Raw genomic sequence first — 15048 nt, 5'->3', positions numbered from 1 at the left:
TATGTTCCAAAGCATCAGACGAATCAAGTTCACATCAGTGATCATTATTCACGCAAAAGTATTTTCTCAGAACATGAGTTTTGCTATTTAGAACACAATTTAAAGCGGAATTGTCATACGCCAAGCAATCCTCGCTGTGATTAAAACATTAAATCGCATCCCACAGGAAAATTGTTCGTAAGCAGCACATCCACTGCAAATATTTCTGTTTAAATTCATATAAAAATGTTGTAATTTCTGGATTATAATTTCATGAAATGTCAGTGCTTAACTTCATTATTCAGGGTGTCATATTTAATCTAAATGTGTATGCCAAATGTAAAACAGACTTTAAAATCATTCTGTTTGCTTCATTATTTCGCTCACTCCAGTAAAAGAGTGCTTACTCATAGTCTAGAGAGTGTCCGTATGGTGCGCACATATTTACGTCTAGTTTATTTTTTATAAGTCCCGATATGTGCGTGGAAAATTGCTTGCACACATTTCCATGCCCATTTTGTGCGTACGCAACGTTTATACATCAGGCCCCTGAAGCCTCCGTTACTAATTCGAAAACGTCACTTTAGAAATAGTAACGAAGGAACGTTGAGTTGCTTCATTAAAAACTTATTGTATTACTTAATTAAAAGCTCACTCTGTTATGTAGAGTAGAGTATTGTGAGAGAGAGATGGACTGAGCAAGTGTGATTACCTGCATCTGATACAGCATTCATTCTTCAGCTCAATCTAATATTGACAATAAAACATTAGTTTCAATGTCCGCTGATGGAAAGCATTATCTTTGTCGTACTGTCTTTCATCTGTTAAGGGTGATTTCTAGTGATGTTACGTTCAACACCGAAGCTTTGAAGCTTGTATCAAAAAAACAACACATTTCACATTAAAGCACTGTATCGGAGCTTGATTCGTTTTGAGAAAAGCACGTAATCTATGACGTCCAAAGCTTCGTTCGCCTGAAAACCATGTGACTGCTTCAGTATCTGGGGCAAGTTCAAGCTCAAAACGGTGCACAACGTTTTGCTACGGTTTCCGGTTTGAACGACATGTTTCCTTTGGATGTTAATTACATTGTGCGAGCTGTCTCTTTAATACCGCGTGGTTTATATGTTGCTGCTGATTGGGCTGACATGTTTGACACAGGCACCAAACAAGAGAAACAGGGATATTTGTAGCAATAGCCAAAAATACATTGTATGGGTCAGAATAATTGATTTTTCTTTTATGGCAAAAATCTTTAGGATATTAAATAAAGATCGTGTTCCATGAAGATATTTTGTAAATTTCCTACTGTAAATATATCAAAACTTCATTTTTGATTAGTAATATGCATTGCTAAGAACTTCATTTGGACAACTTTAAAGGTGATTTTCTCAATGTTTTGATTTTTTTGCACCCTCAGATTCCAGATTTTCAAATAGTTGTATCTCGGCCAAATATTGTCCGATCCTAACAAACCATACATCAATGGAAAGCTGATTTATTCAGCTTATGATGCATGAATTTAATTAACTTAATTTTTTTTAAATTACCCTTATGACTGGATTTATGGTCCAGGGTCACATTTCATTGTGTGTCAACAGACTGAGACAAACTACAAGATTATTAACTATGATATTTATTTTTATATTGAAATTAGTTTATAAAAGTTAAATATAATTAAACAATAGAATCTAGTGATTCAGATGATGCATGTTTTTTCACTGAACTTATATTATTCAAATTAAATTATACAACAATGTTTGTCTTGCAACATAATGCAGCCGTTTTAATGGAAATTCTAAACCATCTGTTAATAATGAAAACTTTCGTTAGCAGTTTTTTTTTATTGGTTAAAATCTTCCAACTCATGTACAATCTGAGCATATAGAAAACAAGTAATTGTGTCTCATTCAAGCAAGACCTCCTTAGCACACAGTCCAACCTGATTTTGCAAATTACACAGTAAAAAAGATACAAATTATTATGTACACTGAGAATTATTTTCTGGCGAAACTTCAAACATCACTCTATAGTTCCTTAATCAGACTACAAACAAGTCAAAATTCACAAAACTAAACTAGGTGCATTTCTGCTTTTGGGAGCAACTTCATATTTTGTTTATCTCTTTACTTGACTATTTTGACATAAAAATGTTGCTCACTGTGACGATGTGTGACATTTTTTCAAGTGCTTTTTAAGGCTTTTTAAATGTCTAAAGCTCTTCTCACAGGGAGGGCAGTAGTACGGCTTCTCTCCAGTATGAACTTGCTCATGTGCTTTCAGGTCTCCAGACTGAGTGAAACTCTTGTCACAATATGAGCACTTGTAAGGTCTTTCTCCAGTGTGAACTCTTTGGTGCTGTTTCAGATGGTCAGCTGTAGTAAAGCTCTTCGGACACTCAGAACACACATGATCTCTCTCACCGGTGTGTATTTTCTGGTGCCGTTTACAATGACCCAGCCGAGCAAAACTCTTTCCACAATAAAAACATACATAAGGTCTTACATTTGTATGAATTATCATGTGTTCTTTCAGAAATGCTGATGATTTAAAATCTTTACCACACTGATCACAGGTAAATGGCTTTTCTCCAGAGTGAACGAGCAGATGACAACTGAGATCAGTTTTATATCTGAAACTCTCTCCACACTGAGTACAGTGATATGGCTTCTCTCCAGTATGAATCTGCTTATGTAATTTCAGGTCTACAGACTCAGTGAAACTCTTGTCACAATATGAGCAATTGTAAGGTCTTTCTCCAGTATGAATTCTTTGGTGCCGTTTCAGATGATCAGCTGTAGTAAAGCTCTTCCCACACTCAGAACACACATGATCTCTCTCACCGGTATGTATTTTCTGGTGCCGTTTACAATGACCCAGCCGAGCAAAACACTTTCCACAATAAAAACATGCATAAGGCCTTTCATTTGTATGCATTTTCATGTGTTCTTTCAGAAAATCTTTACCACACTGATCACCGGTAATCGGCTTTTCTCCAGAGTGAACGAGCAGATGATAATTGAGATCAGTTCTATATCTGAAACTCTTCCCACACTGAGTACAGTGATACGGCTTCTCTCCAGTGTGAACTCGCTCATGTATTCTCATGGTTCCTGCCTGAGTGAAACTCTTGTCACAATATGAGCACTTGTGAGGTTTTTCTCCAGTGTGAATCATTTGGTGCAGTTTCAAACGGCTAACTTTAGCGAAGCTCTTCCCACAATCCAAACACACGTGATCTTTCACTTCATTATGTGTTTTCTGATGCTGTTTATAAGTGTCCAGTTGTGAAAAACTCTTTCCACACTGAGAGCATGTGTATGGTTTCTCTCCAGTGTGGATTCTCTTGTGTCTTTCAAGGTTTCCTTTTTGTGAGAAACTCTTTTCACACTGTGAGCAGTTGTGCAGCTTTTTGGCCTTTGTTCTTTGAGTTTTGAAGTCACAGTGTTTTTCCTCCACTTCATTCGGTTTTTGTTTTTGCTCTTTCATCTCAATCCGGTCTGAAATAAACAAGTAAGAATCAGTTTATGTGAACCCTGATTTAACAGCAGAAAACAACAGAGATTAGATACTTGTATAAAGTATCAGATCTTTGATGTGCCAAAGACTAGATAATTATCTTGTGAATTCAATTAAATGTGGATGACAACGGTGTTATGATCATTTAATAGCATTTCTGTATCATTTATCATCCATATACTGATCATAATTTCACAACTAACAAAAACAGTCAAATTCTGGATGGTTCTGAATAACTCATGTCTTCAATCTCCTCTTTAATAAACTCCATCTTTAACAATCACAGATTTCAGCTGCTGCACCTGGAGTTTGTTCTTCTCTTGTAGGATGATGTGAATATTCTCCAGTATTTATAGGTGAATTGTTGTGGGAGGGGCTTCACTGTAGGTGTGAACTGTGATCATTGATACTGAGACCCACAGGACCAGATCTGGAGAAATTAAAATACAGGACTAGCCTACGTTAAAATCAGATGACCTTTTCAAATAACTACAAGAAAATTTACAAGAAAATAGTTACTTTTATGAGATCACTCATGTCGTCAATCTCGTCTTAAAGGTGTCATATGATGTTGCTAAAAAGAACATTATTTTGTGTATTTGGTGTAATGAAATGTGTTTATGCGGTTTAAGGTAAAAAAAACACATTATTTTCCACAAACTGTACATTATTGTTTCTCCACTAAGCCCCGCCTTTCTGAAACGCGTCGATTTTTACAAAGCTCATCGGTCTGAAAAGCAAAGTAGTTTCGCTTTCACAACGAAACAGCGTCACACACCGCGGCCTTGAGTGAGCGGAGGCCGGATGCCTAGAGTGAGCCGCGGTCTAGAGTGAGCGGAGCCCGGCTTGAGTGAGCAGAGGTGGGCGGGCTTGAGAACGGCGCGGCCGGCGGATCCCCGTCGGACCTGGAGTTTCTCCTCTGCTAGTGGCGAAGAAAGTCTTCTCTCCTTTTCCAAAAGAATCTCTCAAGTCAAGATGTTCCAAATGCCAAATACAGACTTTACTGCTCAAAAAACAAAGCCAAGATGCCTTCAGATCATCTAACAATCACACTTGCAGTTCTAACCTGTATTACCATTCAGCGTACAGTTTGGTGTGTAAGTGTAATATCACTGTACCACTTGGTGACATTATAATTAATATTTATATTACATTGAACCTAAGTGGACACATGCATTTGCTGTCAGAAAGTTGTATATTACTAGCATATAAAACTATTGAAAGGAAGCTCATCTTAATGTAGGCCTAAGTTATGGTTTTAAATAAGGATGAAACAAAGCACAGGTTAAATTACATTTAAACTACACTTAAATCTAAAACTGACAACTTAAACCCACACAAGATAAACATCTCCAGACCGATCAATATAATTTCTAAACCGTGTTAGTACATCTTTTCTACATTAGAAATGAAACACTCGTAACAAAACATTTAATAAATCCTACTGTTCATTACTCGCTACAATATCCAGAACTGAAATACCTCACCTCTCAAGCTTTTTCGTGTCAAACTTTGTAAATCACTACTTTCTTCCGCACATCCTCCGTTTATTTATTTTATTTTTCGATTGAAATGGAAACTAGAGCCTCTTTATTGTGATGCTGCCGCCCACTGGATATTCCTGGTCATTTATAACACAAGATGTAGATAGAAAGAGTAATTAACGTGAGAACTAAAGGACCGACACAAATACAATCTATTACTGCCTCTGAACAGAATCAAATATCTGACTAAAACACTATAAATAGACTAACACATTACTAGGAACCACATATAAAGGAGGTGTTTCTGTGAAGTGGTAATTTTATTAGTTATACAGATAGACAACTTACAGGTATGTTGCATAGAGATGTTTTTTTTTAAATGTGTAGATTCTATCTGTGTTGAGTTTATGATAATGGCTGTACATCCCAAATATTTGCAAAAGTATTAATGTTGAACTGATGTGATTTAAACATTCTTTCTTAATTAATCAAGCCTTTTATCTTGTTTTATTTGTCATAATTTAATGTACAATCAGAACACTATATGTATTACTGATTTGTCATAAGTCTTATAGTGCTCCAAACTAATGCTTTGGATTAAATACTGTTTTTTTCTGTTGAGCCAATTTACAGTCTAATTGGGATGTCTTTTTTTTTTTTGTATGTGACATTTGTATTTTATTGCTGTACTACATTGCCACTTGTATTTCTGCATTGCTTTGGCTGACAACAAATTAAACACTATTTTGCTGTTTGGCTTTTCCTATTTTATTCAAATTAAAGAAACATTTTTAAATCTCATAGCCTGTCCTGTATCAATGTACAATTCCTATTTTTAACACAAATAACATAAGTTTGAAACAACGGGTCTAACATGTTTAAATCTCTCTCCAATAGTTCCCTGTTTTCTCCTCATTCATTATGATGATGTCTGAGATCTTCTGTAAATTGGCACATTAAGCATATTTTACTTGTGTGAATAGGTAGACAAGCTAAAGGATCATCACCATTGAAATTTCACTCCATTCAGTTGTTGTCTTTGCTCTTTCACTTCTATCTGGTCTAAAATAAACCTATTAATAAGTTAGAATCATTTCAAGGTGAGTATTAAGTATCAGATCTTTGATCTTCAAAGGTTAGTTCTGTCTTTCCTTTGCAGTGTTGGGGGTACAAGTAACATAAGTTACGAAATCAGATGACCCTTTTCAAGTAACTAGTAAAGTAACGCATTACTTTTTAATGTACAATTTACATCGGAGTTACTTTTCCAAATAAGTATCACAAGCAGGGATGGGCAGTATTTATGATACATGTATTTCAAATACGTATTTCAAATACAAAATGGTATTTTGTAATTTGTATTTGATAGGGTTGATGAAAATGGCTTCGTATTTTGTATCAAAATACTTCAGTGTTTTGTATTTTTAAAATACTGTAAAATACTTTGTAAGAAGTCTACATGATGACGTCATAAAAATGCGGCCTCTGATTGGTGCTTACTCAATAGGCTAGTTTGCCCCCCAGGGTGTTTCAGGTCTGACGACATCAAGCGGGCGTGGTTTGAGCGCAAGGTCAAGGAGCATGCGCAGTTTACACGCTCTTTAATAGTATTCAAATATATACGGATGGGTCAAAAATCCGGATTCTGGGTATACAGCAGCAGCCATATATATTCCCTATTTTAAATATAGCACAGCTAAAAGGTTATCTAACGATGTATCTGTATTCACAACAGAAATGATGGCAATTCTAATGGCTTTGCAGTGGGTGGAAGAAATCAATCCTATAAGTGTAGTAGTTTGTTCAGATTCATATTCAGTATTAAACAGCTTAAATAGTGGGAAATCAGCATCTAGACAGGATATACTTTATGAAATTTTACAGAATTTATATAGAATAAACCAAACAGGAGTAAGAGTAGAGTTTTTATGGATACCTGCCCATGTAGGTGTAGAAGGAAATGAGGAGGTGGATAAGCTGGCCAAGTCAGCATTGAGAAAAGAAGAGATTGACATAGAAATCCCTTTAAGTAAAACAGAAGTAAAAGGTATTATTAAAACAGCAGTTGGAAGTATGTGGCAAGACGTATGGAATAAAGAGTCAAAAGGGAGACACTTATTTAGCATTCAACAGAAAGTGGGGATTGAAAGAAAGGTATATGGAAACAGAAGAGAAGATACTGTTATAACCAGGATCCGTATAGGACACTCTAACCTTAATTATTCATTGTATATAATAGGAAAAAGTGAGTCAGATAGCTGCAGTTACTGTGGAATAACAGAAACAGTTGAACATGTGCTTTTACATTGTGAGGCATATAATAGACAAAGAAAGCAACTTGTTGAAAAACTAAGAGATATGGAGCCCCGCCTTTCTGAAACGCGTCGATTTTTACAAAGCTCATCGGTCTGAAAAGCAAAGTAGTTTCGCTTTCACAACGAAACAGCGTCACACACCGCGGCCTTGAGTGAGCGGAGGCCGGATGCCTAGAGTGAGCCGCGGTCTAGAGTGAGCGGAGCCCGGCTTGAGTGAGCAGAGGTGGGCGGGCTTGAGAACGGCGCGGCCGGCGGATCCCCGTCGGACCTGGAGTTTCTCCTCTGCTAGTGGCGAAGAAAGTCTTCTCTCCTTTTCCAAAAGAATCTCTCAAGTCAAGATGTTCCAAATGCCAAATACAGACTTTACTGCTCAAAAAACAAAGCCAAGATGCCTTCAGATCATCTAACAATCACACTTGCAGTTCTAACCTGTATTACCATTCAGCGTACAGTTTGGTGTGTAAGTGTAATATCACTGTACCACTTGGTGACATTATAATTAATATTTATATTACATTGAACCTAAGTGGACACATGCATTTGCTGTCAGAAAGTTGTATATTACTAGCATATAAAACTATTGAAAGGAAGCTCATCTTAATGTAGGCCTAAGTTATGGTTTTAAATAAGGATGAAACAAAGCACAGGTTAAATTACATTTAAACTACACTTAAATCTAAAACTGACAACTTAAACCCACACAAGATAAACATCTCCAGACCGATCAATATAATTTCTAAACCGTGTTAGTACATCTTTTCTACATTAGAAATGAAACACTCGTAACAAAACATTTAATAAATCCTACTGTTCATTACTCGCTACAATATCCAGAACTGAAATACCTCACCTCTCAAGCTTTTTCGTGTCAAACTTTGTAAATCACTACTTTCTTCCGCACATCCTCCATTAATTTTTTTATTTTTCGATTGAAATGGAAACTAGAGCCTCTTTATTGTGATGCTGCCGCCCACTGGATATTCCTGGTCATTTATAACACAAGATGTAGATAGAAAGAGTAATTAACGTGAGAACTAAAGGACCGACACAAATACAATCTATTACTGCCTCTGAACAGAATCAAATATCTGACTAAAACACTATAAATAGACTAACACATTACTAGGAACCACACATAAAGGAGGTGTTTCTGTGAAGTGGTAATTTTATTAGTTATACAGATAGACAACTTACAGGTATGTTGCATAGAGATGTTTTTTTTTAAATGTGTAGATTCTATCTGTGTTGAGTTTATGATAATGGCTGTACATCCCAAATATTTGCAAAAGTATTAATGTTGAACTGATGTGATTTAAACATTCTTTCTTAATTAATCAAGCCTTTTATCTTGTTTTATTTGTCATAATTTAATGTACAATCAGAACACTATATGTATTACTGATTTGTCATAAGTCTTATAGTGCTCCAAACTAATGCTTTGGATTAAATACTGTTTTTTTCTGTTGAGCCAATTTACAGTCTAATTGGGATGTCTTTTTTTTTTTTGTATGTGACATTTGTATTTTATTGCTGTACTACATTGCCACTTGTATTTCTGCATTGCTTTGGCTGACAACAAATTAAACACTATTTTGCTGTTTGGCTTTTCCTATTTTATTCAAATTAAAGAAACATTTTTAAATCTCATAGCCTGTCCTGTATCAATGTACAATTCCTATTTTTAACACAAATAACATAAGTTTGAAACAACGGGTCTAACATGTTTAAATCTCTCTCCAATAGTTCCCTGTTTTCTCCTCATTCATTATGATGATGTCTGAGATCTTCTGTAAATTGGCACATTAAGCATATTTTACTTGTGTGAATAGGTAGACAAGCTAAAGGATCATCACCATTGAAATTTCACTCCATTCAGTTGTTGTCTTTGCTCTTTCACTTCTATCTGGTCTAAAATAAACCTATTAATAAGTTAGAATCATTTCAAGGTGAGTATTAAGTATCAGATCTTTGATCTTCAAAGGTTAGTTCTGTCTTTCCTTTGCAGTGTTGGGGGTACAAGTAACATAAGTTACGAAATCAGATGACCCTTTTCAAGTAACTAGTAAAGTAACGCAGTACTTTTTAATGTACAATTTACATCGGAGTTACTTTTCCAAATAAGTATCACAAGCAGGGATGGGCAGTATTTATGATACATGTATTTCAAATACAAAATGGTATTTTGTAATTTGTATTTGATAGGGTTGATGAAAATGGCTTCGTATTTTGTATCAAAATACTTCAGTGTTTTGTATTTTTAAAATACTGTAAAATACTTTGTAAGAAGTCTACATGATGACGTCATAAAAATGCGGCCTCTGATTGGTGCTTACTCAATAGGCTAGTTTGCCCCCCAGGGTGTTTCAGGTCTGACGACATCAAGCGGGCGTGGTTTGAGCGCAAGGTCAAGGAGCATGCGCAGTTTACACGCTCCTTAATAGTATTCAAATATATACGGATGGGTCAAAAATCCGGATTCTGGGTATACAGCAGCAGCCATATATATTCCCTATTTTAAATATAGCACAGCTAAAAGGTTATCTAACGATGTATCTGTATTCACAACAGAAATGATGGCAATTCTAATGGCTTTGCAGTGGGTGGAAGAAATCAATCCTATAAGTGTAGTAGTTTGTTCAGATTCATATTCAGTATTAAACAGCTTAAATAGTGTTTCATAAAAGAGCTACAGGTTTGTTGTGGTGGTTTTAACAGCACCAAAGAAATACCAAGTATTATCACAAACTATGCTACTGTTTATTTCTCTTAACCTCTTAAACATTGTGGCCATTTTTTTAATTTCAAAATGTTTCACTTGATTTCAAACATGTAGTCAGGAATTTTGAAAAGTCTAACTAGTAAAATGTGTACAAGTTATGTCACAATAACAACAGATGCAAGTAATCTTAGGCTACTCATCACAGTGATATTCTCCACTGGATCTAGCTGCGCGACGCATTGCGTTGTGAGGTAAATTCTGGGTTATTTCTCTCAGAGCGTCTTCTTCCAGAAACAAAAAGTAACCGGGATGAACTCTTCACGTTTGTTTATGCGGAGGCGATGTGGATGTTTACGATCTGAAAAGCGCGATCGGCTCGTGGGCGTGACCGCATTCGATGTAATGAGTTGAGACGGGAAAACTGGACATCGCGTATGTTTCATACGGATTACTTTTACAGATAATATTTGTTTTGGACGTTAATTTAAAGGTAGACAATTGAAGTTTGCTTGGATGTCAGTCGCGGTGGTTGTGACGAAGTGTGTTCATCGGTGGGCCTTTTGGCCATGCATTCATCATAGATTTGTCTGTGATACTTCTGCAGGTGCTGATACAGGTTGGTTGTGTTGCCTCGTGAGGTCGACACAGACGTTCGGCAGGTTTTACAAAGTACTTCCCTTCGAAGTACATCCGAACGTCAAAATCGTTTCGTTGAAAAATAATTCCAAACATACACGGTGCTTTTTCGTTTAGGTGTCAAGTCGTCTGCAGGACTTTGCTCTTCTGCAGACACACTTTGTTGGGAAGTTGAACTGCTGCTCCCGCTCGCGCTTATCTTTTCCAAATGGCGTTATTTGCTGGTTCAGTCAGCACGTGCAGTGAATGCCCCCTATTGGTTAAACTCTGCATCAAAGTAAAATGCGCATGAAGCAAACTGTCAAAAACTACGTAGATGCTTGTTACATATTTGATAGTCCTTCATCAAAATAATCGCTCTTGCGATTTGAAAATCGCACCCTTTCAAATCGCGATTTCGGTTTACAAACAGGCCTAGTGCTTGGTGTCTCAGGTATGCTCGGTGTCTCAGGTTCTGTGCTCGGTGTCTCAGGTTGTGTGCTTGGTGTCTCAGGTATTGTGCTTGGTGTTTTATATTAAAAACAAACAAGCAAGCCCAGCCCAGATGAGAAAAGGTAACGCAAAAATAATGTAACACATTACTTCCCATAAAAAGTAAATAATGCAATTACTTATTTAGGGAGTAGCACAATATTGTAATTACTTTTATAAGTAACTTTCAAAAACAATCAAAATGTGTTATTTTTCTCATCTGGGCTGGGCTTGCTTGTTTGTTTTTAATAAAACAAGTTCTGTCTTTGGCAAATGTAAGCTTTCACAGCAAAAGTGAAATGAATAAGCTTCAGGCTGAAGGAAATATTAATTCACGTCTGTACAGTAGAGCGCGCAGCTCAAACAAACTGCTGCTTTTCTGGATTGCATGAAGAATCTGATGCAGGAGAAGAAAGTTCAACACTCTTCATGAATAAAAAGAAGAAAGAAACACAAATGTTGTTGATCTAAAGGCATTCTTACTATGGTTGAATTGGATTATCGAATGTCAGCAGCAAAGGCATTGGTTAGTAAAATGGGATAAAATACAGTAGTGTTATTTGATATATTTAATTATTGCAGGTTTGAGACCTTATTCTGAATTTACATTTCATTTTACGCTGTTTTTGTGCACGTGAAATGAGTAAATGCATGTTCACATTTAGTCTAGAAATACAGAAAGCATCATGTTTACACAGCGAACACAGTCAGTAAATGTGAAAACAAAGTAACTTGTGATACTTATTTGGAAAAGTAACTCCGATGTAAATTGTACATTAAAAAGTAATGCGTTACTTTACTAGTTACTTGAAAAGGGTCATCTGATTTCGTAACTTATGTTACTTGTACCCCCAACACTGCAAAGGAAAGACCGAACTAACCTTTGAAGATCAAAGATCTGATACTTAATACTCACCTTGAAATGATTCTAACTTATTAATAGGTTTATTTTAGACCAGATAGAAGTGAAAGAGCAAAGACAACAACTGAATGGAGTGAAATTTCAATGGTGATGATCCTTTAGCTTGTCTACCTATTCACACAAGTAAAATATGCTTAATGTGCCAATTTACAGAAGATCTCAGACATCATCATAATGAAGGTGAAAACAAGGAACTATTTGAAAGAGATAGCACCGGAGTTAAATGTGACAGCTCAGTTATTCTGATATTTTGTCATTTATATTACAAACATACATTTGTAAATTTTTAAATCTGATGCTAAAGTAAAACTACACTGGGGTGCATTTCCTTTCAACAATGCAACTCGCTGTTCAATATCCTGCCTTTCATAAAAATGAGTTTGCTGTTTTATGTGCTAATAATAAAAAATACTCTGTATTTCTAACAGCAAATATTTTCATTTAATTTCAGCATAATTGAAGCAGTTCAGTATAAATTAAGTCCTGTATTTTAATTTCTCCAGATCTGGTCCTGTGGGTCTCAGTATCAGACAATGATCAGTGAAGCCCCTCCCACAACAATTCACCTATAAATACTGGAGAATATTCACATCATCCTACAAGAGAAGAACAAACTCCAGGTGCAGCAGCTGAAATCTGTGATTGTTAAAGATGGAGTTTATTAAAGAGGAGATTGAAGACATGAGTGATCCAGAACCATCCAGAATAAAACATGAAGATACTGAGGAACAAACGGGTTGGTTCTTGGTTCTTAATTACTGACTGTTTTTGTTAGTTGTGAAATTATGATCAGTATATGGATGATAAATGATACAGAAATGCATTTAAATTATCATAACACTGTTGTCATCCACAAGATAATTATCTAATCTTTTGCACATCAGAAATCTGATTCTTTTTACAATTATCTGATCTCTGTTGTTTTCTGCTGTTAAATCAGGGTTCACATAAACTGATTCTTACTTGTTTATTTTAGACCGGATTGAGATGAAAGAGCAAAAACAAGAACCGAATGAAGAGGAGGAGAAACACTGTGACTTCAGAACTCAAAGAATAAAAGCCAAAAAGCTGCACAACTGCTCACAGTGCGAAAAGAGTTTCTCACACAAAAGAAACCTTAAAAGCTGCACCAAATGATTCACACTGGAGAAAAACCTCACAAGTGCTCATATTGTGACAAGAGTTTCACTCAGGCAGGAACCATGAAAATACATGAGCGAGTTCACACTGGAGAGAAGCCGTATCACTGTACTCAGTGTGGAAAGAGTTTCACAGATAAAACTGATCTCAATGTTCATCTGCTCGTTCACTCTGGAGAAAGGCCATTTACCTGTGATCAGTGTGGTAGTGATTTTAAATCATCAGTACATCTAAAAAACCACATGAAAATTCACACAAATGAAAGGCCTTTTGCATGTTTTTCTTGTGGAGAGAGTTTTGCTCAACTGGATCATTGTAAACGGCACCAAAAAATACACACCGGTGAGAAAGATCATGTGTGTTGTGACTGTCCAAAGAGCTTTACTAGATCTGACACTCTGCAACGCCACCAAAGAATTCACACTGGAGAAAAACCTCACAAGTGCTCATATTGTGACAAGAGTTTCACTCAGTCTGAACACCTGAAAAAGCATGAGCGAGTTCATACTGGAGAGAAACCGTATTACTGTACTCAGTGTGGAAAGAGTTTCAGATGTAAAAGTGGTCTCAACCGTCACCTGCTCGTTCACTCTGGAGTAAAGCCAATTACCTGTGATCAGTGTGGTACAGATTTTAAATCATCAGCATTTCTGAAAAAACACATGATAATTCATACAAATGTAAGACCTTATGTATGTTTGTTTTGTGGAAAGAGTTTTGCTCGGCTAAATCATTGTAAAATGCACCAGAAAATACACACCGGTGAGAGAGATCATGTGTGTTGTGAGTGTGGGAAGAGATTTACTAGAGCTGCCCATCTGAAACAGCACCAAAGAATTCATACTGGAGAAAAACCTTACAAGTGCTCATATTGTGACAAGAGTTTTAGTCACTCTGGAAACCTGAAAAGGCACGAGCAAGTTCATACTGGAGAGAAGTACTACTGCCCTCCCTGTGAGAAGAGTTTTAGATTTTTAAAAAGCCTAAAAAGGCACTTGAAAAAATGTCACATCGTCACAGTGAGCAACATTTTTATGTTAAAATAGTCAAACAAATTGTGTGAGATAAACAAAATATGAAGTTGCGCCCAAAAGCACAAATGCACCTTTAATTAACCTGATTAAGGAACTATAGAGTGTTGTTTGAAGTTTCACCATAAAATGATTCTCACAGTGTTAATAATAATTTAAATCTTTCCTACTGTGTAATTAGTTTGTAAAATCAGGCTGGACTTGGAGGTTTTGCTTGAATGAAACCCATTCACTTGTTTTCTATATGCTCAAATTGTACATGAATTGGAAGATTTTAACCAATAATAATAAAAAACTGCTAAAGAAAGTTTTCATTATTAACAGATGGTTTAGAATTTCCATTAAAACGGCTGCATTATGTTGCAAGACAAACATTGTTGTATAATTTAATTTGAACAATACAAGTTCAGTGACAAAACACGTATCATCTGAATCACTAGATTCTATTGTTTAATTATATTTAACTTTTATAAACTAATTTCAATATAAAAAGAAATATCATAGTTAATAATATTGTAGTTTGTCTTAGTCTATTGACACACAATGAAATGTGACCCTGGACCACAAAACCAGTCTTAAGGGTCAATTTTTTGAAATTGAGATTTATACATCATAAGCTGAATAAATACGTTTTCCATTGATGTATGGTTTGTTAGGATAGGACAATATTTGGCCGAGATACAACTATTTGAAAATCTGGAATCTGAGGGTGCAAAAAAATCACCTTTAAAGTTATCCAAATTTCTTATATTACTAATCAAAAATTAAGCTTTGATATATTTACGATAGTAAATTTACAAAATATCTTCATTGAACATGATCTTTATTTAAT

The 15048-nt window shown here is 35.7% G+C and overlaps 3 protein-coding genes across 3 annotated transcripts in view; 2 read left to right on the top strand and 1 right to left on the bottom strand.

Moving 5' to 3' along the window:
* Nucleotides 1–2136: 2136 nt before the first annotated feature.
* LOC107706054 (zinc finger protein 271-like) overlaps nucleotides 2137–15048 on the bottom strand; it is a 21021-nt gene continuing 8109 nt past the window's right edge. Inside the window, 2 exon segments of the mRNA XM_016509623.1 lie at nucleotides 2137–3479; nucleotides 3715–3791. Coding sequence (XP_016365109.1) covers nucleotides 2137–3479; nucleotides 3715–3791 — 1420 coding nt within the window.
* LOC107706074 (gastrula zinc finger protein XlCGF8.2DB-like) overlaps nucleotides 12611–15048 on the top strand; it is a 5197-nt gene continuing 2759 nt past the window's right edge. The window contains exon 1 of the mRNA XM_016509651.1: nucleotides 12611–12781. Coding sequence (XP_016365137.1) covers nucleotides 12697–12781 — 85 coding nt within the window. The 5' untranslated portion in view covers nucleotides 12611–12696. The remainder of the gene's footprint in view (nucleotides 12782–15048) is intronic.
* LOC107706072 (zinc finger protein 708-like) lies at nucleotides 12701–14509 on the top strand. The gene is made up of 2 exons (XM_016509647.1): nucleotides 12701–12781; nucleotides 13022–14509. The coding sequence occupies exon 2, from the start codon at nucleotides 13179–13181 to the stop codon at nucleotides 14229–14231; it is 1053 nt and encodes a 350-aa protein (XP_016365133.1). The 5' UTR covers nucleotides 12701–12781; nucleotides 13022–13178; the 3' UTR covers nucleotides 14232–14509.

This window comes from Sinocyclocheilus rhinocerous, unplaced genomic scaffold (genome assembly GCF_001515625.1).
Source record: "Sinocyclocheilus rhinocerous isolate Xijiao unplaced genomic scaffold, SAMN03320098_v1.1 scaffold2912, whole genome shotgun sequence".
NCBI classification, from domain to species: domain Eukaryota; kingdom Metazoa; phylum Chordata; class Actinopteri; order Cypriniformes; family Cyprinidae; genus Sinocyclocheilus; species Sinocyclocheilus rhinocerous.
The sequence above is the reverse complement of the archived record's forward strand: the minus strand, read 5'-3'. Positions and strand labels throughout refer to the sequence as shown.

What these genes read in the sequence shown, in the direction of transcription:
- LOC107706072 (XM_016509647.1), top strand. Translation starts at nt 13,179, where the DNA reads ATGATTCACACTGGAGAAAAACCTCACAAGTGCTCATATTGTGACAAG.